At 35.1% G+C, this 25,654-nt stretch overlaps 1 protein-coding gene across 4 annotated transcripts in view; it reads left to right on the top strand.

The window, feature by feature from the left end:
* Positions 1-18,098, top strand: part of FYTTD1 (forty-two-three domain containing 1) — a 40,943-nt gene extending 22,845 nt beyond the window's left edge. For 3 of the 4 annotated variants that reach the window (XM_074214744.1, XM_074214743.1, XM_074214741.1), the window contains exons 3-9: positions 1,025-1,173; positions 6,167-6,279; positions 9,617-9,713; positions 10,168-10,229; positions 11,867-11,941; positions 12,953-13,079; positions 15,600-18,098. In XM_074214744.1, the coding sequence (XP_074070845.1) occupies positions 1,025-1,173; positions 6,167-6,279; positions 9,617-9,713; positions 10,168-10,229; positions 11,867-11,941; positions 12,953-13,079; positions 15,600-15,695 (719 nt within the window). In that variant the 3' untranslated portion in view covers positions 15,696-18,098. The remainder of the gene's footprint in view (positions 1-1,024; positions 1,174-6,166; positions 6,280-9,616; positions 9,714-10,167; positions 10,230-11,866; positions 11,942-12,952; positions 13,080-15,599) is intronic. The other variant, XM_074214742.1, reaches the window with a different exon arrangement.
* The last annotated feature ends 7,556 nt before the right edge of the window (positions 18,099-25,654 follow it).

Raw genomic sequence — 25,654 nt, 5'->3', positions numbered from 1 at the left:
GTCTAGATAGCCCTTGAGGTTTGTCTTCACTACTGCCTATGCTACTCTTCTCTGTTCTATCCTGCAGATGAACATTTTAAAGGATATCTTGCCATTAACACATTGAGAAATGTGTACAAGTAAGAACAATAGGGCATATTTTTGTTCCTTGGGTAAAATTAACCAAAAATAAAGTGTGCTGTGATGAAATTGCTAAGTGCAGTGCTATCTGAGATTTAATCAGATTTGTTCTGACCGATTAACTATATAGGCTATGAGGAGAGAGAAAAAAAGGGGGAGAGACTCAGCTCTGCCTAGTTGGGTATGGAGCCAATCTTAGAAATAAATTTCAGACATTTGTAGGATGACTTTATTCTCTAAAATGTGCTTTTTTTGCATACTGTACATATTTCCCTGGTACTGTGAAAAGAACCACACTTATCCCTTCCACATCATGACTTTACTCGTTGCAGTTTCATTATATCTCTTAATACCATAATTCAAACTTCTCTGGTACAAAGAGAGGGTCAAAAAATTTTGCATGGATTTTCCAGATTGTGGCAGTGTTATATACCTCCAACACAATGTGGAAGGGATAATTGTGGCTATCCAAAGGTCTTACACAACTCCAGCTTCAAGTGAGTGATCCCCATGAACACAGACCAGGGTGGTTATTAAATTTCTATATTGAGATTCTAAGAGGATTCCAAATAGGTGTTTGAGTTTCAAAAGTTCTTTAGAAGAAGAAAAGGAGAAGGTAACCTAGCAATGGTCTCCCTCAATAACTTCTATTTTTTTATTTTATTTTATTTTTAGTTTTTGCAAGGCAGTGGGGTTAAGTGGCTTGCCCAAGGCCACACAGCTAGGTAATTAAGTGTCTGAGGCCAAATTTGAACTCTGGTACTCCTGACTTTAGGGCCAGTGCTGTGTCCACTGCGCCACCTAGCAGCCCCTCCCCCAATAACTTTATAATCTAAGCTTTAGTAGCCTCCAGTATATTTTTTCCATTATAGTTGATTATCTCGTTCTCATTTCATCTCAATAGGATTTGGCAAAAATGGTTTGGGCCGGAGAGGAAGAATGGGTCCTGGAAAAAGACGTTCATATGGAGTTATTACTGGCCTGGCAGCTCGGAAAGTAAATGGGGTTCGTAAAGGAATCAGCTCTATCAATCGACCACCCCTAAGTGAGAAGGTAGGATGGTATGAAACTAGTTACACCTCCACATCTGTTCCTCTTTGCCTTCCCTCCAAACTTGGTTTAGAAATGATATATAGAAGACTAATATCTTAGTTAATAAGGACTTCAAAAGAACTATTATTTAATCATGCTGGTACTCCACGCTGAATGTGAATAACCTTAGGAGCTAATTCTGTAAGTTGCCATGGTCAAAATTAATTATCTGGTAGCTTAGCCTTTAAATGAGGAATCTTTTGAAACTAAAACAAGCTTAATCCTTAGAGGGCAGTTCATAACTGGGGCTATATTTAAGGTTTCAGCTTGGAAGAACCTGCCAGAGCTGGTGCTTCAATGACATGACATAGATTCAAGAACCTGGATGAGGCATTGTATTTAGTGTAGGATCAGTTATTGAATCACCATAATTAATAACTTGTATTTTCATGCTGTTGTTACATGCACATTTACATAAACAGTATGATAAATGGTAAACCAGAAACTATCTAGCAATCTTAAAACTAGAAATAGCTTTTTAATTCCAGCTCTACTAATTTTTTTGCATTTGTTCTTTAAGTATGTTCTTCATAGTGATTATAATGGCTAAAAATGAATTATAGGAGTGCTCAAAAACTGTTAAAAAGTAAAAAAAAAATTGTAACCATTCACATAGAAACAACTTATATTTTTATTAAAATAACTGCCCAAAGGACCCAAAAGAAAGAGTTTTCCAGTTTAAAAATATAATAAAATACTTTTATAAAATAATCTTACTCATACTTTTCACGAATTCACTTCTTCCATTAGTCTTTTTTTTGTTTGTGTGTTTTAGGCTCTTGCAAGGCAATGGGGTTAAGTGACTTGCCCAAGGTCATGCAGTATTAAGTATCTGAGACCACATTTGAACTCAGGTCCTCCTAACTCCAGGGCTGGTCCTCTATTCACTGTGCCACCTAGCTGCCCCTTTCCAATTATTCTTAACTTCAGGGTAGTTTTACTGTTATATAGATGAATAAGATTTAATTCACCTGTGAATGGAATGAATAATAAAATTAATTTGTCCTCTTTGATCATTGTAACTTGTTCCGCCCTGAGCAACTGCACAAATGGCTATGTGAAGTACTTCTGTTTAGAATTGTGTTTTCATAGTTCCATAAAACTGAAAAAGACATACCTGCATCTCTAGTAAGATAGTCTTGCTGCTTTACTTCTAGTAAGATAGTCTGGCTGCTTTACTAAAGGTAAAATTTCTACATTATTTCTCTGGTCCATCATTGGACTTAGAGCTGGAAGGAACTTTAGCAGACCAATTAGTATAGAGGTTAGAATTTGTATTCTAACATTCTGTATTGCAGAATGTCTTATGTTTTTATATGAGTTTGGGATAACTTAATCTCATAAATATAGAATAAGAAGGAACTTTAGAGAGAAGTCCTGTCCTTTCCTTCACCTTTTAAAAGAATATTCTGAAATGTAAGTAGATTTTCTATTTATTTTTTAATTTTTCTCTGATATGAATGTTGAACTTCTTATCCTTTGATCAGTTTATATAGCATATAGTGATTTTGTCATCCTAAGACTTTGAATTATAGATTTTTTTGTATTTCTCTGATTAAGTAAACATGTATTTCTATTTCTCAAGGAATAATTTTTCTCATTTACTGTTTGCAATAGTAACAACAATTTGAATTTACTAATTGAAATCTCTTGTTTTAAAGACAAAGACAGATCTAGAAATAGAGAAATTCTCTACTTGAATCGGTCAGAAAATCTTTGCTAGTCATTGAGAATATATAAAATGTAGTTGTTTTCCCCAAGGAATTAGAAAATTGAGGGATGAATTGTTTAATAATATACTAGAAGTACTGCAAGAAATCAGTGAGTCTCTCTTAATTCCTTTGAGCTTACTAACATTCTGCAGTGTTCAGTTACTATGTTCAAGAAGTCTGTAATTCTTTTATCTATAGTCATTTTCTTTTATCATGCAATTTCTTCTTATGCTTATAATATTGTATGCACCTGAATCTTCACCTCTTGTTTAACTACTTTTGAATCCAGTGATCCTATGTCATGTTATCTGTCACACCTTACTAAAACCTAGTTCTGTATTACCAGAGCATTCTGTGTTTTCTATTCATATAGATGTGTGTATACAACACACACACACACACACACACACACACACACACACACACACACACACACACACACAAATGTTTAAAAAGATTTTTATTTATTTAAGGCAATGGGGTTAAGTACTTGCCCAAGGTCATACAACTGGGTAATCTTTAAGTGTCTGAGACCAGATTTGAACTCATCAAATTCAAATGAATTGACTCCAAGGCTGATGGTCTTTCCACTGTGCCACCTGGCTGCCCCTCCATTCATATATTGCTGAAGTGAGTCACATAGTTGGGTCTACTGCAGATGTTACTTTTTTTTTTTTTTTTTTTTTTTTTTTTTTTTTTTTAGTTTTGGCAAAGCAATGGGGTTAAGTGGCTTGCCCAAGGCCACACAGCTAGGTAATTATTAAGTGTCTGAGGCCACATTTGAACTCAGGTATTCCTGACTCCAGGGCCGGTGCTCTATCCACTGTGCCACCTAGCTTCCCTGATGTTACTAATTTCAAGTATGTACTCAGTACAACAGGACAGTCCTACTCCCTAATTGCTTATTCCCCTAGCATCTTCCAAATTTTTTCTTCTCACTCCAAATCCCCCACCACACTTTCCCTTCTCCACAGCCTTGAAACTTAGTAAATAATGCCTTTCACTTCAATCTCTTGTTCTCTTCACCCTTTTTCATCTCACATTTCCTTGATGTATATCCTCCAGTATCTCTTAGTTTAATCTGTGATGAAGAATTGGCCTTTCCTTAACAGGGCCAACACATTTCTACATTTCTATGGACTTTTGTCCCAACTTCTCCTGTCTTTTGCAATAAATTGCCACACTATTTAATTCCTTCATCTTCAAGTGTCAATCAGCTAGTTCTTTTCCTGTACAAAAATGTCCAGCTCTATCATAAACTTAAAAAATGCTTATTAGACCATGTCTTGTATCTGCTTTTCTCAACTAAATGCTTGAAAAATGTATCTACATCCTCTCCCCTTACTCCTAATCCCTCTGCTGGCTAGCTTCTGACCTCATTCAACTTAAAATATGATCTCTTTAATTACCAGATCTAATGGTCTCTTCTCAACCTTCATCCTTCTTTGATTTCTGTGTAGAATTTTACACACCTGAAACCATGGCTTAAATGCTGGCTCTTCTTTGGATTCATGACTCTGCTTTCTCATTTCTTCTATCCCAGCTTAACTCCTCAAATTTCATTACTATCCCTTCATTTGTATCTTGATCACCAGTGAAGACTTGTTCCTGGGCTCCTATTTTCTATCTCTTTTCAAATCAGTTGTTATTCTGTCCATAATATCCCTTGTATATGTTTACTTCCAGTTTGAGTAGACTATTATAGCAGCATTCTAATTGGTCCTCCTACCTCAGATTTCTCCTTCCTCCAGTCCATCTTGCATATACCTACCAAAATGATTTTCTTTAAACACAACTCTGATCATGTCATTCCTATTCAGTAAATTTCAATGGCTTCCTGTAAAATCTAGGCTCAACTATCAACTCCTCTAGATTGTAAAGCTTTTTTCTAGCCTGCTGTCTTGCTACCTTATCTAACACATCACACTCTCTTCCATGATAGTCTAGTCATCTGAATGTACTCACTGTTTTCCCATATGTTAATACTCTTATCTTCTATCACTTTGCCTTTGCACTGATTGTTCCCTTTGCTGGAAATAATATTTCTCTTCACATTCCATCTTTGAGATACCATGACTTTCTTCAATATGCAACTGAAGTGCCATGTTTTCCATGTGTCTTGATTTCCCCTCATTTGCCTAGTAGTGTCTTCCCACTAAAGTTACTTATTTACCTGTTATAAATATAACATTTTTCTTGTACTTATTGCTCTTAACATATACTAGGTAATTAAACTGGACTGTTTTTTTTTTTTAAAAGCCCAATCCAGTAGATTGGGTTTGTATAGGTGAAAGGGGGGAATATTCTGGTCAAGAGAACATGAAGACATGCATGAGTATGCTGTGTTAATAAGAGGATGAGAGAGACTAGTCATATATTGCATGGATTGTGAAAAATGATTGAGTACATAGTGTAGTTGCCTCATTTCACAAATGAGAAAACATGTCTAGAGAAATTGTTGTTTTTTGAATTTAAAAACATTATTATGAGATGGGCCCATAAGCTTTACCAGATTGTCAAATTTCATGACACCAAAAATGGTTAAAAAATCTGTGATCTAGGGAATATATAATATAAATGATATATAAAGAAGCAAACTTTTGGAATGGAAAACAAGTTGAGAATTAACATTACCTATTTTATTTATACTATAAAAACTAAATATTTTCTTTCTGACAGACTTTAGGCTCATATTTAGTTTAAAAAAATAGATTTCTACCTGATGAGGGACAAAATTTATATACAGTGTTTTCCTTTTTCAGGAGGATGTATCAATTTTGTTTTTGCTAAGAATGTTGGTTTCAACTGTTTGAATTACCCCATAACTACTTTCAGCAAATAGTTCACATTTCTATTTATATCATTTACTCATTCATTCAACATTTATTAAAGGCACCTTTGGGGAAAGTCCTATCCAGAGTCCAGGGAGATTTGCCAAAGGTTAGGTGAATTAAGACCTCTTTCTAGAGAGGAAGAAAGGCAGAAATATAAATAATTGTGTCACCTTATGATTTAAAAATGGTTTCCAGGGGATATTCTCCCTAGTTTGCAGACAAAGAAACAGCTCAGAGGAGATAATTTTCACTATTTGTGTAGTTCCTATGTCAGAGCAGGGACTTGAACCCATTTTTCTAACTCTGAAAATTATTTATACTCTTTTTATTACCCCTCATTGAAGAATACCTTCTGTCTACAGGTAAGAAACCATGCTAATTGGATTGTTATTCTTATTGTTTTTAAAGAACATACAGCGATATTATCCAATGTTAAAAAGGAAGACAAACCTTCAGAGGCAAAATGACATGCAGAGGAAACCGATCCCAGTTCTCAGGAGACCTAACCAGTTAAGCAGGAGGTGAGAGGTTTGAAGTAGAATATTATAATGTATTCTCCTTCCTGAGTTAAAATGATGCCACTCTGTTAGCATGCATGTGTTTTGGTTGTGATTTTTTTTTTTTCAGGAGTGATGGTAGATTTGTGTTAATCTGTCCACACTCTTCTTAAATGATTGAGCGCATGTCTTTTCAAGATCACTAGCTGTGATCCCTAAAATATGAATGCTTGGGGTATATGACAATGGGGCGGCTAGGTGGTACAGTACATAAGAGCACCGGCCCTGGAGTCAGGAGAACCTGAGTTCAAATCTGGCCTCAGACACTTAATAATTACCTAGCTATGTGGCCTTGGGCAAGCCACTTAACCCCGTTTGTCATGCAAAAAAAAAACCCACCTAAAATATGAGTGCCAAACAAGCAAACATTCCATGAGTTTCTTGATCTAATCACCCATTAGCACTGAGTCCCAAAACTTGTATTTTATAGCTTCACTCACCTTCCCCTAAATCTGTTGCTATAATCACAAAATCTTTTAACCACAAATGGGGTGTGGAAGTTGATTTAGACTTGCGTCGTCTTTCCTGGGAGCCTGTGGCATAAAGAACAAATCAGACATTCTTCTTGCAGTCTGGTTGACCTGAAGCTGTATTAGTTGACTGAATCATTTACTCATAGATATATACCTATAAGAAGAAACCTCTACATAAAATCAACCCCCCATTTTATAGATGAGGAAATTAAAGCTGCTGAAAATGAAGCTTAGAGACAGAGTCTGAATTTGAACCTAGGTCCTGTAACTCCAAATCTAGCTTTTTTTTTTTTTTCCCCATTTGACCACAGTAGCAGCTTTAAATTTAGATGTAATTTGTTCCTTTGACCATTTGCTCTCTGTAAAGACAAGGAGAAAAGCCCAGCTGTTCACTTCTTTGCAAGAACTATCTACTGAATCTGTGTAGAAGTTAACTAGAATATCCTGGGTTTTATGATTTTGTTTTAAAACATTGCTACTAGAGTTGCAAGATATCCCAGTTTGAACCAACTGGAGCTGTATGTGGAGACTGATCCTTTTGTTTGTGCACTTAAACACATTCATCAGAATGGAGGTTTTGTGATGCCAAACCTCTTTGGAAACAAGCTTTATTTTTTTAATAGATCATATTGATGCCTTTAAATAGTTAAAACAATGTTTTATTGATGCTCTTGTTTTTATATCAGTCACCTCCCAGGGACTATCAACCCTCCCCTGCCCCCCTCTATTTTAACAAATAAGGAAAGTCAAGAAAAATTCTGCACCTATAGTCCATCATCTTTCAGCAGAGAGGTAGGAGGCATGCTTCATCAGTCCTCTGAAATCAAGATTGGATAATGTTTTGAACAGACTTCTACATCTTTCAATGTTGTTTTCATTTACATTATTATAGTTTTTGTGTAAATCGTTCTGCTTATACTTATTTTGGTGTGCATCAATTCATAATAAGTCTTTATAAGTTTCTCTGAATTATTCTTATTCATGATTTCTTATAGCATAGTAGCATCCTGTTGTATTTATGTGCCACAATTTGTTCAGCTATTCCTTTATCAGTGAGTTACCTACTTTCCATCTAATTCTTTGTTACTACTAAAAGTACTGCTATCATTTTTTGTAATAGGAGACCTTGATATTCTTGAGATAAATGCCTGTTATTCCTTTTTTCTATTCATTAGTGACTTTCGTTTTTGTATAATTCCAAATTTTGAGATGAATTAATCTACAGTTTCATCAACAGTATGCTTGGCCTTCCATAATCCCTCTAGCATTAAGTTACCTAAGAGGTGTTTTTTTTTCTTTTTTCTTTTCATTTCTCTTATTTGCTATTTGACGGCTTCCGTTGCTGTTAACTTGCATTTCATTCCATTTGTTTTCACATCACAATAATTTCTGTATCTGTCTTCTACCAGGAGTCTCCTGTACAACAAAGAAAAACAGTTGTGTGAAAGTAGTGTACACAATGACTAGTCTGTTAGCATATACAACATTATAGAATTGGAAAATTAGAAAGGAATTTAGTGGCTATCTTGTCATGATAGATATAATCTCATTTCATCATTAAAACAGTCTATATTTCAAAGATACCATTAACAAGATTATGCATAGGGTAAAGTGTTTTCTGGATAGGTACTTAAATCAAAGATTTTTGTTTTGTTTTGTCTTTATGTTTCCAGTACCTAACAGAGACATACAGTAATTACTTGCATAGGCAATGGTTTTTCATGTCAACCTTCATCTAATTTTAGAATTGAAAAATTATAAAATTTGGGGATAGTTAATTCAGAAAATAGGCATTAAGTACATCTTTTAAGCCCCAAAGTGAACCTAAGCTACTATGAAGAATAGTAAAGCATGAGGAGAGTCTTCACTGAGATTATTTACTTCTTGGAAAGTCAAACTGTAATGGCAACAGGAGCTCACATTTATTTAATTTTGCAATTACAATATTGTATTTTATATTCTTCTTTGTGTGCGCTTAAATAAAATGGGAATAAAGTGCTAGTTTATGTGACTTAAGATGTTTATGAAAAAGAAGTTCATTGTGAGTTCAAGTAGTAAGAGAAGTTTCATGGAGAAGGAATTGAGCTGGGTCTTGAATAATAAGTAGGATTAGGAGTAAATGACTGGGTTAGAAACATGTCAAATAACCAGAGAGAACACATAGAATTGCTCAAAGGAAAGCCACTGAAAAGTCAAGAGCAGTAAGAATAGTTAAATAAGTCAGACCAGTGTGGAATTGAAAACTTTAGAAGACTTGGGGCCCTAGAACTCATGCCATTGTACTATTCTGTCCATCATGTTTTTGTTTACTTTATGAAGTTTACGTATGGCCTTTTTAAGACAGGGACAATCTCAATTTAGAAATTTAGGATGTGGACATTTACCTTGAGTATACTAAGGTTTCTTGAAAATAAATTGAATCGGGCATGCAACTTTCTGTCTGCGTGGAAAGCTGAAAACCAAATTTAAGTTATCCAGTTGCAAATTGATGTTCCCTGCTTGTCAGTTTTTGATTTTTTTCCTTAACTTTTATTTTCGGAGGCAAATACTGTTATTGATGTTATTGCTGACTTGGCAAACTACTGTGGCAGAGTACTTCTACATTGAAGTTAACAACTTTTGACTCACAATTTGAATTACTGAAACTTGTCAGTAGATACAGAAATAATTCGGGTTCCTCTTCATTGTGAATTATCTCAGAATCTTAGTCCTCTTTTGAACATGGATTATTGAAATTTTTGTTTTGAAGTGTCTGAGATCTTCACAGTAATGTGTTGGGGGGTTTTTTGTTTTGTTTTGTTTTGTTTTGTTTTTAATAATTTTTACAGGAATAATGTTCCAGTCAATTTCACCAGGAATGGGACTAAATTAAATCAACAAAAAGACACGCGTCAGGCAACCTTTCTTTTCAGAAGAGGCCTAAAGGTATGGGAAAACTTGTCAATCAGAAGAGAAGACCTTTAGCCATTTATGATAGGTGTAATTTAGGAGTATCATTTCATGGTGTAGCTGGACAGTGAAAGAGAAGTGCTTTGGGAATGGGAGAGCAGCACCCTTCATAAACATCTGTTATTATCTGCCCTGCTTACTTTACTCTTGGGAAAAATTACTTCCTCTGGAAACCTTTATTTCATTTTAATTTGTAGCAGGTATTTGCTTAAGACTGTATTACTCAGCCAGTTCCTGGGCACATGCTTGGAATCTCCATTACTTGAAATAACTTAAGTTATTTAGCTTGTTAGTAATGTTCTTCACCCAACCCTATGTTTATTTCATCCCTACACATTAGTTTAGCAATAAAGTAGTTCCTTTCCCTAGTTTTTTTTGGTGCACAACCCTGTGTTTTCTACAAGAACAGTTGCTTTGCTTATTTTTTCAGGTTCAGACCCAGGTGCACCCAGGACAACTGTTAGATAAACCAACAGCAAAGAGAACTCGTCAGTAAGTCTAAATTGATTTTTTTTAAGAACATCATTTTTAAAACAAAAATTCAGCTACCAAAATGAGCATGTGTTGTATAATAAAAGAAATTAAAATAAGCATGAGTAAAATTGGATTAATCTGAAATCAGTAGCTCCTGCTTAGTTTTTTTGTTGTTCTTTCCTACCCATCTTTGGATTTTTAAAGGAGTATTCACTTGGAAAAGAAACTTTAAAGATTGTAGCCTGTAGAATGTTAGTATCATTGATCAATATATATCCTTGGAACTGAAGCAGGTTTTATACGTGAACCATTTTTTTAGTTACAATCAACAGAGCTGCACTAATATTTCTGTGCTCAAAAAACACTTAATTTTGCTTATATTAACAATTATAGTACTTTGAACATTACTCAAGTATTTTTATTACTACATATTTTAGTGAGTGCTTTTGGACTGTAAAATAAGGATTGTAATGGTTTATCAGTTGATGGCATAGTAATAAACAGTGGAATATGGAAGAAGAGAGATGAATTCTAATGCTAGTCTCTTGACTAGGTAGTTATGTTATATGTGTTTACATAAAATAATAAACTAAAACTGCACAAATACTAGTGTGAAATTCTTCGTCACATAATTAAATATTGTCTCACTTGGGCAATATAGGGTAAGTTATATTCATATATATCCTTCTCTGTCTTCAGAAGTATTGTTTCCTGATTAGGATATGCTATATTAAATTATTTTAGCTGAAGGCCTTTCCAAAATAAAAAAGTTGAAGCTTGATGTTTCAGTGAGTACTCTTAGGCTGGGAGAGGATATCCTTGTTGAGTGGAATAAAGGAAATAACACTTCGTGAAAGAAAGGGAATTGTAAATGAGCCTGGAAAGAAGATTAAGGTGGTGTTTTTAATGTTAAAAAGTGATGGAAAGGGGCAGCTAGGTGGCACAGTGGATAGAGCACCGGCCCTGGAGTCAGCAGTACCTGAGTTCAAATCTGGCCTCAGACACTTAATAGTTACCTAGTTGTGTGGCCTTGGGCAAGCCACTTAACTCCCATTGCCTTGCAAAACTAAAAAAAATTTTAAAAAAGTGATGGAAAGACCAGCATCGCTAAAACATTGGAAAGGGAGAGGAGAGAAATGTTGGTAGTGATAAAATGAGAATTTATACTTGATCCCATGGATAATTGTGAGTTTGTAGACCTGGTAGATTATTGTGGTGGCTATTTTGCTATATGAATTGGGGTGCAGTATAGATTAAAAATAGAATTTACAAGAAAGCCCTTGTGAATAGTTCATGTGTCAAGACCTAGACAAAGATGATGGCAATATAACTGGAAAAGATCATAAAGAAAGAATTGATAGGATTTAATAGCAGATTGTATATATAAGGGATGGTGGAGAGATAAAAATGGAGGACCTGCATTTGTCTGCTCTGGGTGACTAAGAAAACTGATGCCATTGATAAAAGGGCTTATGTAGAAAGGTGTTTAAATAGCACAGAATTAGACATCAGAAATATTTAAAATAAAATCACTTAAATTTATGTCTTTCAAATTTTTATTAGGCTGAAATTCACAAAATTAAAGTGATAAGAGATTTGTCAGTTTTCATGTGGATTATCAGTTTCAATGAGGTATTTTCATGTATTTTAACTAGATGGCGAACTTCTACCACTAATGGAGGAATTTTGACTGTTTCCATTGATAATCCTGGAGCAATTCATTCTTCAGTGTAAGTATAAAAAAATTTTCCTTTTTTTTTGCCAGTAAACCTGTAGAATGTTTTGCCATTTGATTGGTTTGCATAATTTCATTTCATTTTTAATGTTATTTTAGAGATTTAGCTTTATTAGTTTATTTTTAAGTTTCAGCAGAGTGATCTGGAAGGTTTAATTTGATATCAGATTAGTAGTGGTCATACATTCTATCCCATATATCACCTTGAATAGTTAATCTTTCATCCTTTTCTCTTCATAATGGAGCTAGAGACTATGAAAGCTGGGGTTCTTTTGTTTTTGATCTGTTCACCTTAATGATTTGATTAGTTATGTTGGCTTTTCACTTTGCAGAGCACATTGTAATTTCTGCTGAACTTAGCTGCTCATGTGCTTTTATCACAGTATGAAATTCTGTCTCCTCTTGGCACAGAAATATAAAACAAACTGACATGGTAATGAGTTACTAATTACAGTTTGTTTTACCTAAGGGAGGAAAGGGTAAACAGGAGGTTTTATTTTTCTATTTATTTGAGTCTGTTATGAGTGAGCCTCACCGACTTAATCTTTAGAGCATTAAATCAGTTGGATTATTTTAATTCTTGCCAGTGTGACTTGACTAGTTTGGAAATTTTCCTTTTTCCTTCATCAGTGTATATCAGCAAGTCCCCAGTTACCTCAGAGACTTTCAGGCTAAGTGACTTACCCATAGTCACTTAACTTTGGAGTGTTGAAAGTGGGACTTGATCCTTTCTCATTCCTGACTCAAAGGCCTGCTCTTTTTTTTTTTTTTTTTTTTTTTTTTACTACACACTCTTCCTTTATGTTTCAGGTGCCAAGAAGAAGTCAGTAAGGTGAATTTAAGTGTTCCTTCAAAATATTTTATTTCTCATATATTGTAGAAGCTACATATTAAGTATTTAAAAGTAGTAATCAGGCCAAGATACCTTATATACAAATTTTTCTTTTAGTTTTTATAGTTTTGCTACATCAATTTAATTTTCACTTTGAAAATTTTGTTTTAACAGAGCTCAGAGACCCCGTTTAACTCGTACTCCTATACCATCATTTCTGATGAAAAGGGATCACCCAGAAGAGAAGAAGATTCCTAAAGGAGTTCCCTTACAATTTGACATAAACAGTGTTGGAAAACAGGTAAATTTTGTTTTCTTTCTAGTACTTGAAGCAGTTTACTGAGTCTATTTTAATTTAACAAAATAACAGCAGCATTTACTCAGTACCAATACCTTAATACATATTAGGTATTTAATGTTTTTGTATTTGGTGAATTTTTTCTTCTATGGATTTTTGGGAACTTTTTTTTTTGCAAGACAATGGAGTTAAGTGGCTTACCCAAGGCCACACAGCTAGGTAATTATTAAGTGTCTGAGGCCCAATTTGAACTCAAGTACTCCTGACTCTAGGGCTGGTGCTTGATCCACCTAGCTGCCCCAACTCTTTCTATTTAAAAAAAAAGTTTTTTGGGGGGCAGCTGGGTGACACAGTGGATAGAGCACCAGCCTTGGATCAAAGAGGACTTGAGTCAAATCTGGCCTCAGATACTTAATAATTACCTAGCTGTGTGATCTTGGGCAAGCCACCTTAACCCCATTGCCTTGCCAAAACTTAAAAAATAAGTTTTGTATCTTTTGTCCCCCATCATATTCTTTCCTAAACATTTCTTCTTCCTCTCCCTAGAGTGTTATTCTTGTAACAAAAATAAAACTAAAATATAAATTAAAGCCAAGCTAAATATCAAACAAGTTTTTACAATATATGCATGTCTATATTCTTAATTCCCCATCTCTGCAAAGAAGGCAGGGGAAGGAGAATTTTCTTCATCGTTGGTAATTAAATTACCTAATCCTCGGTTTGTTCTTGTTTTTTACAGTGTTTAGTCACTGTGTGTATTGATTTCCTAGTTCTGCTTACTTCACTTTTACATCAGTTCATATAAGTTTTCTCTTAATTCTTTGTTTTATTACCATTCACCATAATGTTCCTTAACACATTCATGTATCATAGTTTATTTAGCTATTTTCCAATTAACTGTTTTGTTTCCTGTTCTTTGCTACAAAATGCTTCCATATATGTATTTTGATGTATGGAGTACCGTTGTATCTTTTGACCTCCTTGGGTGGAAATAAATACCTAGCAGTAGGATATCTGAGTCAGAGGACAGGCATTCTTAGCACAATTCCAAATTTCTTTTCAGTAAGGTTGCACAAATTCAGTTATCCGACATTGTCAGTATCAGCTTTTCTCTTCTTCCATCTTTTGTCCATTTGCCTCTTTGTTGTCTTGGTAATTAAAAACCTCGGCTTTATTTTAATTTTATTTCTGTTAGTGACTCTTAGATGCAGTTCTTTTGAATACTGTTTGATTGTACAAGTTTTCTAAATGTCTTGGGTATTCTACTGTTATCAGGTATGTGATACAGAATTTCCCCCAATGAGATCTTCCTTTCTTTAACCCTCTCTTTACAGTTTTTGTTTATGCAAAAGCTTTTCAGTTTCTTGTAAATGAAATCACTGTCTTTATGGTCATATCTATTACTTGTTAGGAATTTTTCCACAAGTACTGGAAAAATTTGAAAGCAATTTAGGTGAAATTAGGATTAGCTCTCATGCCATATACTAAGACATGGTTAAATGGGATACAGCACGTAAACATAAAGGGTGAAATCATGAGTAAATTATGGAAGAAAGATGTACCTCTAATATCTATGGATAAGAGAAGAATTTATAACCAAATGAGATGGTGCCCAAGGGCTATCAATTTGTAAACTTTTTGATTCAATAATGCCACTACTAGTTCTGAGTCATTCAAAGAGATAAAAGAAAAAGGAGGAAATAAAGCACTTTTTGTGATGGGAAAGATAGGAAATTGAGGAGATTGTCTTTAGAGATAAGGAGCAGGATGGTTACAGGAAGACCTGAAAAGTCTTATAAGAACTGATGCAGTGAACAGAACCAGTAGATCATTGTATGCAGTGACAGCAATCTTGTAACAATGATCAGTTGTGAAATAATAATTGTGATCAAGACAGTGATCCAAGAAAATTCTAGAGAGATCTGTTGAACCTCTGTGTTCAGATAGAAACATACTTTTATAATTTCTTTATTGGGGAGATAGAGGGAGGAAAGCAGAGGAATTTGCATCAGGACTAATATGAACACTTAATTAAAAAAAAATTCTTTTACAGCCTTAAATGTGAATAGTACCTAATCTGGGACTTACTAGGTTGTATATTTATTTTAATCTTACTGTGCTATCTAATATAAGAAAGCTGATGTCTGTAAGGTTGCTTTCAAATTTTCCCATCTGTTCTTAACAAAATAGGAAAGGAGTTCTTTCCACTTAGGAAATGTATCTTCTTGGGATTATAAAACACTGGGAGGACCTCTCCCTTTTGTCTTAAGTTTTCTTCACAGTGATTTCAGGTCCTATGCTTTTTTTCTTCATCGGTTCTTGTTTCATAGTTTATTAATTCTTCAGTGAAACCATCTTTTAGATGTAGATTCCCTTGTGAATTGTGGCACTGACTCCCTCCTTTTCTCCACAAAACTAGCCACAAGTTCTCCTGTGTGGTAATTAAGTTCTCTTTGTCCCAAGTAAAATTTTAGTTGAATGGTTTGAAATCAAATTGTTGAACTTTTTTTTTTTTTTTTTTAGACCGGGATGACGTTGAATGAGCGATTTGGAATCCTGAAGGAACAAAGAATTGCTCTCACTCAGAACAAAGGAAGTCGTTTTGTGACTGTGGGATAGATCATCTGTCAAAGGGACAATTTGAGTGACAACTACTTGTTTGAAAAGTTGAATTGACAGAAGATGGTGTGTCCCAAAAATTCCATGGAACTTTGTTTCGATACTGACAAATCTAAATAACTCTTACTGCTTTTACTTTGGAATAGTATTTTTTTTTTAATGTATAAAGTAATCCCCTAAGAGAATACCAGGAAAATTCTGATCTATTTGTCCTTTTTGGTCTGACAGAAAATTCTACATGGACTTAATTGGATGATAAAGGGGTAGCATTCTTCTTTGGTTCCTCATGCAACATACATGTAACAGACCTTTAGAAGTTAATTATTTTTGTAATAGTGCTGTTTGTTATCTTTTCTTTTCCTTTATCCATTCAGATTGCATAGACACGTCCATTGTAAATCTCTTTTTAAAGAGGTATCATTCTATTTCTTTTCTGATTGGCATTTGACATGAGATGGATTTCATCAGCAGGGATACAAAAAAAGTCTATCAGGAAATTGAGAATTTCAATGTTTGCATGTGTATACCTGAAACTTGTTATTTTCTTCTCAATTGAAGTTTATTTTTAGACAATGGGTCCATGACAGAAGGTAAATTTCCCATTATTCCTTTTTACTTTCCTAGAATAAGTCTGTAGTGACTATATTTTAGCCAGAAATTTGACTCAGTGTGTTTAAAGGTTGTGAATGCATGTTGGCATAATCACCTATAGTGACCTTGGGGGAGAATATCTACTATAAAAATCCCACTTTTAAGTTTTTATCAAATGAAGGAAATGAAAAGGGAAATAATTAAAAGAGTATTGTGTAAACTGGCCATACATGGACCTGAGACCAAGACCAGACATTCAGATCATATTTAAAATCATTTGACATACATATCTACCTGGTTAGAAATCTCAGCAGTAAAGTAAACATCATTAAAGTACTAAGTTCCTCTATCTGGCATGTTAAATTTTGCATTCATTAAACACACTGGAAAAAAATGTTGAAAGTGGCCCCTTTAAAAGAGAAGTGATTTGTAAACTTGAACTTGTTGAATAAGAAAAAAAGGAAGCAGGGTGAGCTGAAACTTTGTTTTATATTTGTGATCAACTTCATGTTAATAGAGTGATGTTGAAGGGGTCTGTTGTGCCAAGAATGTGCTTGAGGGATCCTTAGATAGTTGTATACCATGGTATAATGCCAAAAAAAAACTGAGGGAACATTTCAACTACAGGTCTTGTCATTTCTAAACCTGACTTTTTTGATGTTCCACATCTTTAAAAAAAAAAAGATGGTAGGGATTTTAGATCACCTTAAGTGTGTTGACTTTATTTTCCTATAAAAAGAAAATTTTTCCCCATCCCATCCTCCTCAGTTTATCTTCCGCCATCTCTCTTCCTCCCTCTGCCACTCTACTCCCAATCTCTTGCCCCTTCTGGATTTTTAACTTGGTCTCTTAAGAAGTGATAGAAAGCTGTCAATGCCATTTATGTGCATATACCAAAGAAGTCAAGTCTGAATGAGAGTAACTTCTGATTTATACCGATAAAGAATTATATAGAGTCAGCCATAGAATCCTAAAGTAAATTAAAATTGCTTTTAGGGCATTTATGCTTCTAATAGAGACCAGGGACCCATTTCAAATCATTTTCATAGATACAAAGCTTATAGTCAATCCAAGACTAAGGGGATTTAAACTGAGGGTGATCAGCTTGATAATTGATGATTTTTAAAAAAAATAGCTAAAACCGGAGTACAAGTTTGCTACCATTATCTTTTTGCAAAAAGATTGAAAGGGGAGTAAAAATTATTTTTATTTTCCTATTTCATTAGTCTTGGAAATGATTCTATAAAAAGTAAAGTAGGTGGTATTTTATTTTGAAATTCTATTGCATTAGTCTTGGAAATGATTCTATAAAAGTAATGTAGGTGGTGTTTTATTTTGAAATCCATTATTGAATGTTGACATTAAGTACATCAAGCAACAGGACTGGTTTCTTAAAGCTTTTTGTCTTAATGCTTCCATAACATTATTCAACCTAAAGTTTTCTTTTTAAAAATACAAATTTGCATTCGCTATAACTAAGTGGAAATTCTTGAGTATTGACTTTTAACAAGCAGAAAACGGTCAGTTTTGTTAAGGGGAAAAAAGTCCCTCTGTTGAAGTTTAAGCAGCTAATTGGTGTTAGTCATCCTGTTTCAGTGTATACGATTTCTAATGTTTCAGGATGCAACATAAAATTCTTTTTGCATCAAGATCGATGCAAAACATTGATGCAATGCATCATGAAAAGAAAGTTTGTATTTAATGAGAAGGTGCTTTACACTGTACTTTTTGGTATTTTTTGGAAAAGTTATTACATTTGGAACTATTCTGAAGCTGTTAATTTTTTTTAAAAATAAAATGTTGCAGGTTTCATATGGTCTATGCCTAGTTTAAAAAGCTTGAAATGGTAACCTAAGGTAACAAATTGTGTGGTTTTAATACAGTTTTCGTGAAAAGGAATTTGTATTATTTTTTAATGGATGGGGAGCAAGTAAATATTAAGAGTGCTTAAAAATAATACATTTAAGGGACAGATAAATATCAAATGAAGGAAGGTGGCTCAGTGCATAGACCACCAGCCCTAGAGTCAGGAGAACCTGAGTTGAAATCTGGCCTCAGACACTTAATAAGTCACTTTAACCCCATTGCCTTTCAAAAAAAATAATACATTTGACATTACACTAATTAAATCAACCTGTGCAGCTAGAGGTTCATACATGAGCTGTATACTTTGGAGTAATATGTCTCCACTTTTGAAGAAGCTCCTTTATTTAGGACTAGTATACCTTTTCTTTTGTTTTCTTGTTTTTGTTTTTTTTAGGTTTTTGCAAGGCAATGGGATTAAGTGGCTTGCCCCCAAGGCCACACAGCTAGGTAATTATTAAGTGTCTGAGTCCAGATTTGAACTCAGGTACTCCTGAATCCAGGGCCAGTGCTCTACCCACTGCGCCACCTAGCTGCCCTGGTATACCTTTTCTATTGTGATTTTTTTTTAACTGTTTAATAGTTTAAGCGCAATTTGGTTTATTGAATAGAGAGCAGCTCTCTGAATCTAGCTTTTCACAGCTTCCCCAATCATATTTAGAAAACAGTTTCAGAGACCTTTTAGAAAGCTCTCTACCATGGTAGTGGTAGTTTCCTCAGTGGAAGTCACATTAGGGAAGTCATAGCACTAGCCCAATTTTCTCTCCCCAAACTCCACTATATAAATAGCTTATAAAATAACTGAATGTGTATGGGTGATAGAGAATGGACAGCAGAGTACTGTAGAGAATTAATTTACCAAACAATTTACAGCTGTAGTAGACACTTAGAAGAATACAAAGAACATGTAAGAATGATACATTTGGAGGCAGCTAGGTGGCGCAGTGGATAGAGCACTGGCCCTGGAGTCAGGAGTACCTGAGTTCAAATTCGGCCTCAGACACTTAATAATTACTTAGCTGTGTGGCCTTGGGGGCAAGCCACTTAACCCCATTTGCCTTGCAAAAAAAACCTAATAAAAATAAATTTAAAAAAAGAGAAAGATACATTTGAAGTGATTGAGAAAAACAAGCAATTATGAAATCAAGCCAAGTAGTGTATGATTGTTAGAATGAATAGTCTAGGGAGAGGATCATTTGATGTCTTTACTTTTAGGCAGTATGAGAGGATAAAAATCGAGTCTTGGCACATAGTTCTGTGACCATGCAAGTCATTTAATGTCTATGCATCTCATACTGTACTTTCAAAATCCATCAAAAGCAAAACAGTAGTTTCTTCAAAAGTGGAGACCATTAACAGATACAAGTTTCTGTTCATTTTTATTAACTCAGGGAATTCCTGAGTTCTATGAGTCCCAAAGCAGTCCCAAATTTTATCTGAACAAAACCTGCCTTATAGAATTTTTGTTCAAGTCAAATAATAAAGTTATTGTAACTGAAAATTATAACACCTATTTCAATCTAAGCATAAAAAAATTTTAAGATCATATTCAAGTGCCTTATTCTACCAAGTGGTAAAGTTTGAACTAGTTGCTGGCATCAGTTGAGAATCATTCTACCTAAAGTGAAAATGCTTCCTACCCCTTTGCTCATAGTTAACATAGTTACGAAGATTATCAAGGAATGTATAAGTTGAAATCTTTATTCATAGAACAAATTCTTATTGCAGTAAAACCAAACATTCAGGATGTTTTTACCTGAGGAATTAGTCATTGAAAAAATTAGACTTGGAGCTGAAAAGGCCCTTTAAAAATTCAGTTGATTTTTACAGAAATGAGAACTAATTATTTAAGAGTTGTGACTTTGAATCAGTCAGGATCCAAAATCAGATTCTCTGACTACAAATTTAACTCTCTTAATGACATGCTACACTTAACCACATCATCCACATATATCATCTTTTACATCAATTTTTTAGGATTTTGCTAACTCAATTTTCCCTTTTCTTTCCTATATTCAATCTGCTAACTTTAAAGAAAAGCAGTTTTCCCTTGCCCTGAAAAACTAAATGTTTTTAAGCTTAAAAAATTTTTACACCAGTCATTTAATTAAATTTTTCTCTCCACTAAATTGAACCCTTGAATAATAGAAAAAACTAATGCAAGAATGTAAAATATAGGGACCATATTTGATAATACATAAAACATTCTGCCTTAGGCACTTGTCTCATTGAAAGAAGTGAGGTAAGTAGGTTTCATTATCTAACCTTTTTTAAAAACACATTTTCATTAGTTTTTGTTTTTACTTTACCCAGATTTTTTTCCTCCTGTATCCTTCCCATTTCCCTTCATCAAAAATTATCACTCATACCACTTTAGCATTCTTACTTCAGGCAAGTGATGAAGCAGCAGATGTGGGTATATTGTGAGCTGCAGTCACAACCCTGCACACAGATGTCCTAGGCTATAGGGTTGTTTCACCACAGGAAAGCAGCAGTGGGATTCCATAGGCCCCTGGGTGTCTGAGCAGCTGTGGTTTTTTAATATTTACTTTGAAATTTACAATTTTTCCCCTAATTTCACTCCCCCCCCCCACAGAAAGCAGTCTATTCGTCTTTACATTGTTTCCATGGTACATATTGATCTAAGTTGAATGTGATGAGAGAGAAATCATATCCTTAAGGAAGAAAAAATAAAATTCTAAGAGTAAAATTACATAAGAAGATAATGATTTGGGTTTTTTTTTGTAATTAAAGGTAATAGTTTTTGGTCTTTGCTGCTTACACCCCACAATTCTTTCTTTGGATACAGATGGTATTCTCCATTGAAGATACCCCAAAATTGTGCCTGATAGTTGCATTGATAGAATGAGTAAGTGCATTAAGGTTGGTCATCAACCCCATGGTGCTGTTAGGGTGTACAATGTTCTGGTTCTGCTCATCTCACTCAGCATCAGTTCATGCAAATCCTTCCAAGCTTCCCTGAATTCCCATCCCTCCTGGTTTCTAATAGAACAAGTGTTCTGTAACATACAAACACCACAGTTTGTTCAGCCATTCCCCAATTGATGGACATTCACTCGATTTCCAATTCTTTGCCATCACAATAGCTGCCATGAATATTTTTGTGCAAGTGATGTTTTTACCCCTTTTCATTATCACTTCAAGGTATAGACCCAGTAGTGTTATTGCTGAGCAGCTGTTTTAAGAATCCCTCTGCTCACCTCCTAGAGTGAGCAAAGGGCCCTAAAAATTGTTCACCTAACCCCGGCCTGCTGGCCATTTGCAACAGGGATCCCATCCTGTGCAGGAAACAAAAAATGTACAAAAGCTTCAAAGAAGATTCCACTAACCATCAGTACAGGCAATGCGCATATACTCACAGTCAACACAAGATCCAATAGACTTGAAAGGCAGCTCTTGTTGCAGAAAAACAGATGGTATATCCAAAATGCACCTTTGAGAGAAACTAGACTGGCAAATGAAGTTCAACTTAATGAAGTTGGAGCTGAATATACATTTTTCAGGAGTGACTACAGTGAAGGAGAGCAGCACTGTGAAGCTGGGGTAGGTAAATATGCTTGCAGAGGCTCTTGACAATGAGATTGCTATTTGCAGGAAAACATGCTCCCATCAGTGCTTATGCTCCATGACAAACCCTGAAATTAAAAGTTTTATGAAGACCTGGGAATCCTTATAAATGTAACAAGAGGACAAGCTTATAATTCTGAATAGCATAAATGCTAGAGAAGGCTCAGACCACCATCCATGGTAGAGAATCCTTGGGAGGAAAACTTTTTTCCCCCTTAGTTGGAAACAACTGCAATGGTCACCTACTTCTGAAGAGTGCATCTTGTGACCTTGTAATCACAAACACTTCTGTTGACGTAAAATGCAATGAAACTTACTGAATGCACCCTCACAGCATACACTGTCATCTATGTGATTGTAAGGATGTGAGTTAAGAAGACGTGTGATGCAGAGTGTTGGATTGATCACATACTTGTCCTTTCCAAGCTAAGCAATCAAGCAGCTAGGTGGTGCAGTGGATAGAGCATTGGCCTGGAATCAGGACCTGAGTTCAAATCCAGCCTCAGACACTTAATACTTAGTCATATGGCCTTGGGCAGGTTGCTTAACATCTTTGCCTTGTAAAACTCCAAAAAAAATTGCCAAAGCTAGCTCAGTATTTGGGAGGCATGTTCCTTGAATGCCAGGCATACACTTACCAAAAAGACTTTTATGGAGAACTCATGTTGGGCAAGGGGGTCAGAAAAAGTGACACCAGGGTACCCTAAAGGTCTTTCTTAAGAACTTCAGAATTGATTGTGCAGCATAGAAGACACTACCAAGACTACTCAATATGGCCATCAGTGAGGGTGCTATGCTCTATGAGCAAAACAATTGAAGTGGCTCAAAGGAAATGTGAGATTCATAAGTTTAAGCACTCTTAAGTGTTCATATGAACTGCTTGTACCCTACCTATGGTAGTGTGTGTTCTGAGCTTATGTTGGTCTGATCAGTCAGTGAGACACACTGTAATTTGTGTCTAACATAATACTATCATTTTGGTGGTCTTTGATAATGAAGGACAAGAAACAACTGCCTAGGAGGCAGCCAGATAGTTCAGTGCATAGTGTGCTGATCTTAGTGTCAGGAAGATTTAAGTTCAAATTCTTCCTCAGATACTATCTGTGTGACCCTGGATAAGTCACTTTGTATCTGTTTACCTTAATTCACTAGAGAAGGAAATAGTAAACCACTAGTATCTTTATCACAATGAATCAGACATAACTCAAGACCCTCATCCTAGAAGTCGGTTTTCTGTCCCCATCATTCTTCTGAAGCTACTGTTTAGAAAAGTTACCAGTGACCTTATCAAATGAAATGCTCTTTTTGTCTTTGCTTATCCCTATTTTGTTAATCTAATTCTTATCCTTGACTTTTTAGCTATATTTGAAGCCACTGACTTGTAATTACAACTTTTTCTTATCTCTTTAACCTCTCTTTCACATCTCCATATTCTATCTGCCCTTTTTTCTCATTATCTATCAGATTATTGGGCAATTAGGTCCTGAACATTGGCCCTGAAGTCAGGGGAATCTGAGTTCAAATCATGCCTCAGACACTTGATGCTTTCTAGCTGTGTGATCTTGGGCAAGTCATTTAACTGATTTCCTCAAATCCAGGGCCATCTCCAGTTGTTCTGATTGATATCTGACCACTGGATCCAGATGGTTCTGGAAGAGAAAGTGAAACTAGTGACTTGACACCCCTTCACTCAAATCTAATGTCAGAGTCTTTGAGAATGAAGGACAAACACCAATCTATCTCAGATTATCTCCTTTTTGCAGCTGAAGCTTTCTCTTCTTTTTTTCTATGTCCTCCCAGCATGAACCTTCATGACCTCATAGATGGACCCATTTTATTTGAATAACCCCTGAATATTTAATCTGCCCCAGTCTTCAGTCCTTGAACTATATTTTCAACTCTACACTTTTCAAAAAATTTTTTTTTGCAACGCAAATGGGGTTAAGTGGCTTGCCCAAGGGCACATGGCTAGGTAATTATTAATTGTCTGAGACTGAGTTTGAACCCAGGTACTCCTGACTCCAGGGCCACCTAGCCGCCCCAACTCTACACTTTTTTGATACACATATGCATCTGAAACTTTAATCTCAGAATGGTTCAGATAAAAACTTTTTTTCATCTAGCATCAGCTCCTGGTCCTAATTTTGTTAATTATATCAATATCAGCATATTCCATATCACTAATGGCTCAAAGCTTCCAGAATCATCTTGATATCTCTCATCTACCTCAATCTCTTTAAGTCATTATCAAGTCATGTGAATGCATCTATCTCTTTCCATTCCTAAAGCCCCTCTTAATCCAGATCTTTTATTACCACATGCCTGGTCTATCACAAAAACTATAAAAACAACCTGACTGAATTTCCTGCTAAATTCTCCCTCCCCCCAATCCATCATGGGAACATATTTTAGAACTGGAAAGCGCCTTTTTACAATCTTTTATTTTCTAGAGCAACTGTTTCCTTTTTAATACTTCCAAGTTAGAGATATGGGGTTCAGGGAGGGTACAAGCAGCGAGAAATAAAAAGAGAGCTGAAATGCTTTCTGGAGCTGCTGTAGACACCAGCAGTCTTAGGACAGCTAGAAAAGTGTTCTCTTCTGAGGGGGGTATTCTGTTTTGGTCAAATTGAGGTCTAAGAGGTTGTGAAAAGAGATCAGGCATCCCTGACTAAAGAGAATTCTATTTCTTCTCCCCTAATAAAGTTCTTACCATCTATGTATCCACAGGCATACTAGGGCACCTGAGATTTCAGAGCCACAGGCCAGATGGTCAAGCAAGGTTTAACTTTCATGTTCCCTGTTAGAATTAATTCTTGCCACCAAATTCCTTTTTTTTGGCCTCCTTATCTGGGGTTTCTAGCAGAGAGAGTTTCTTTGGCAAGCTAGTGCTGGCTTTCATCATAACCTCATGTTCAATGTTCTTTCAGGTTCTTTAGTTTCCACTGCTGATTGATGTGGGCCTTTTGGGGGGCTGTGATTCTGCTGCAGTCGATGTCTTGGCTAGCTTCCAGGTCTGAAACTTGTGCTTCCCTTGGGCCATGTCCTTACCTCCTGAAAGCAGAAAAAGAACTAAAAAACTCGGGTTGAGGGGATACTATAACCAAGATAATTTTATATTGATATCTTAGACTTCATTTGAGTCAAGTAGAACATTAGAGAAAACTACTTCTGAAAATTACATGGTTATTCAAGTGATATTTTTCCCAACAGACCTAATTTTTTTGCAAATCCATTTTGGAAATATTATGTAGGAACTCTGGTTTCATTGGATACTATTTCCTATACAGAGCAGTGTACATGTAATACTTGTTTTCTGTTCATTACTCTCCATATATAGCTTTAATTTTTAAAGACCAATACAATATCTAATTTTTACTTTCAGTTTTCTGGTGAAAATGAAATTTTCTTTTTGAGGAAATTAAAATGTCTTAGAACAGAAAGCTATTATTATTTTTAATAATTCTGGAATGGGATGAGTGAAAAGGCAGAAAATTGCTTTTTACTCTTGTTACTTTTTGTCCTGCTTCAAATTTGTATAGTTGTCCATTAAGTAATAGATACTGTTATTTTATATTATAAAAGTCAAGTCTTTGGTTTACTCTCCCTTCAAGGGAAGTTTCCACTTAGATCACTCTGGAGATTCCCCTTTCCCACTCCTTAAGTCTGTAACAGTTTATCAGCTTTTAACATTAACAACAGACCTTGAAATTTGCAATACCTTAAGAAATCCAAATCCTTAATACCAGTGTTCATAAGCATAGTTATTTATTTTGAATGTAGAACCGATTAAAAATGTTGGTTCTGCAAAATAACCTTGGTTGAATTCAGCCCCTTGGCAGTTGTAATAACACTTTAGGGAGGGAAAGTCCCAGTGCTAAACTAATGATGCATTAAGAGAGTTTGACCAGAATGTGTTA

This window comes from Macrotis lagotis, chromosome 1, assembly GCF_037893015.1.
Source record: "Macrotis lagotis isolate mMagLag1 chromosome 1, bilby.v1.9.chrom.fasta, whole genome shotgun sequence".
In the NCBI taxonomy this organism is placed as follows: Eukaryota; Metazoa; Chordata; class Mammalia; order Peramelemorphia; family Peramelidae; genus Macrotis; species Macrotis lagotis.
Note: the sequence above shows the minus strand (reverse complement) of the source record. Positions and strands in the feature narration are given on the sequence as shown.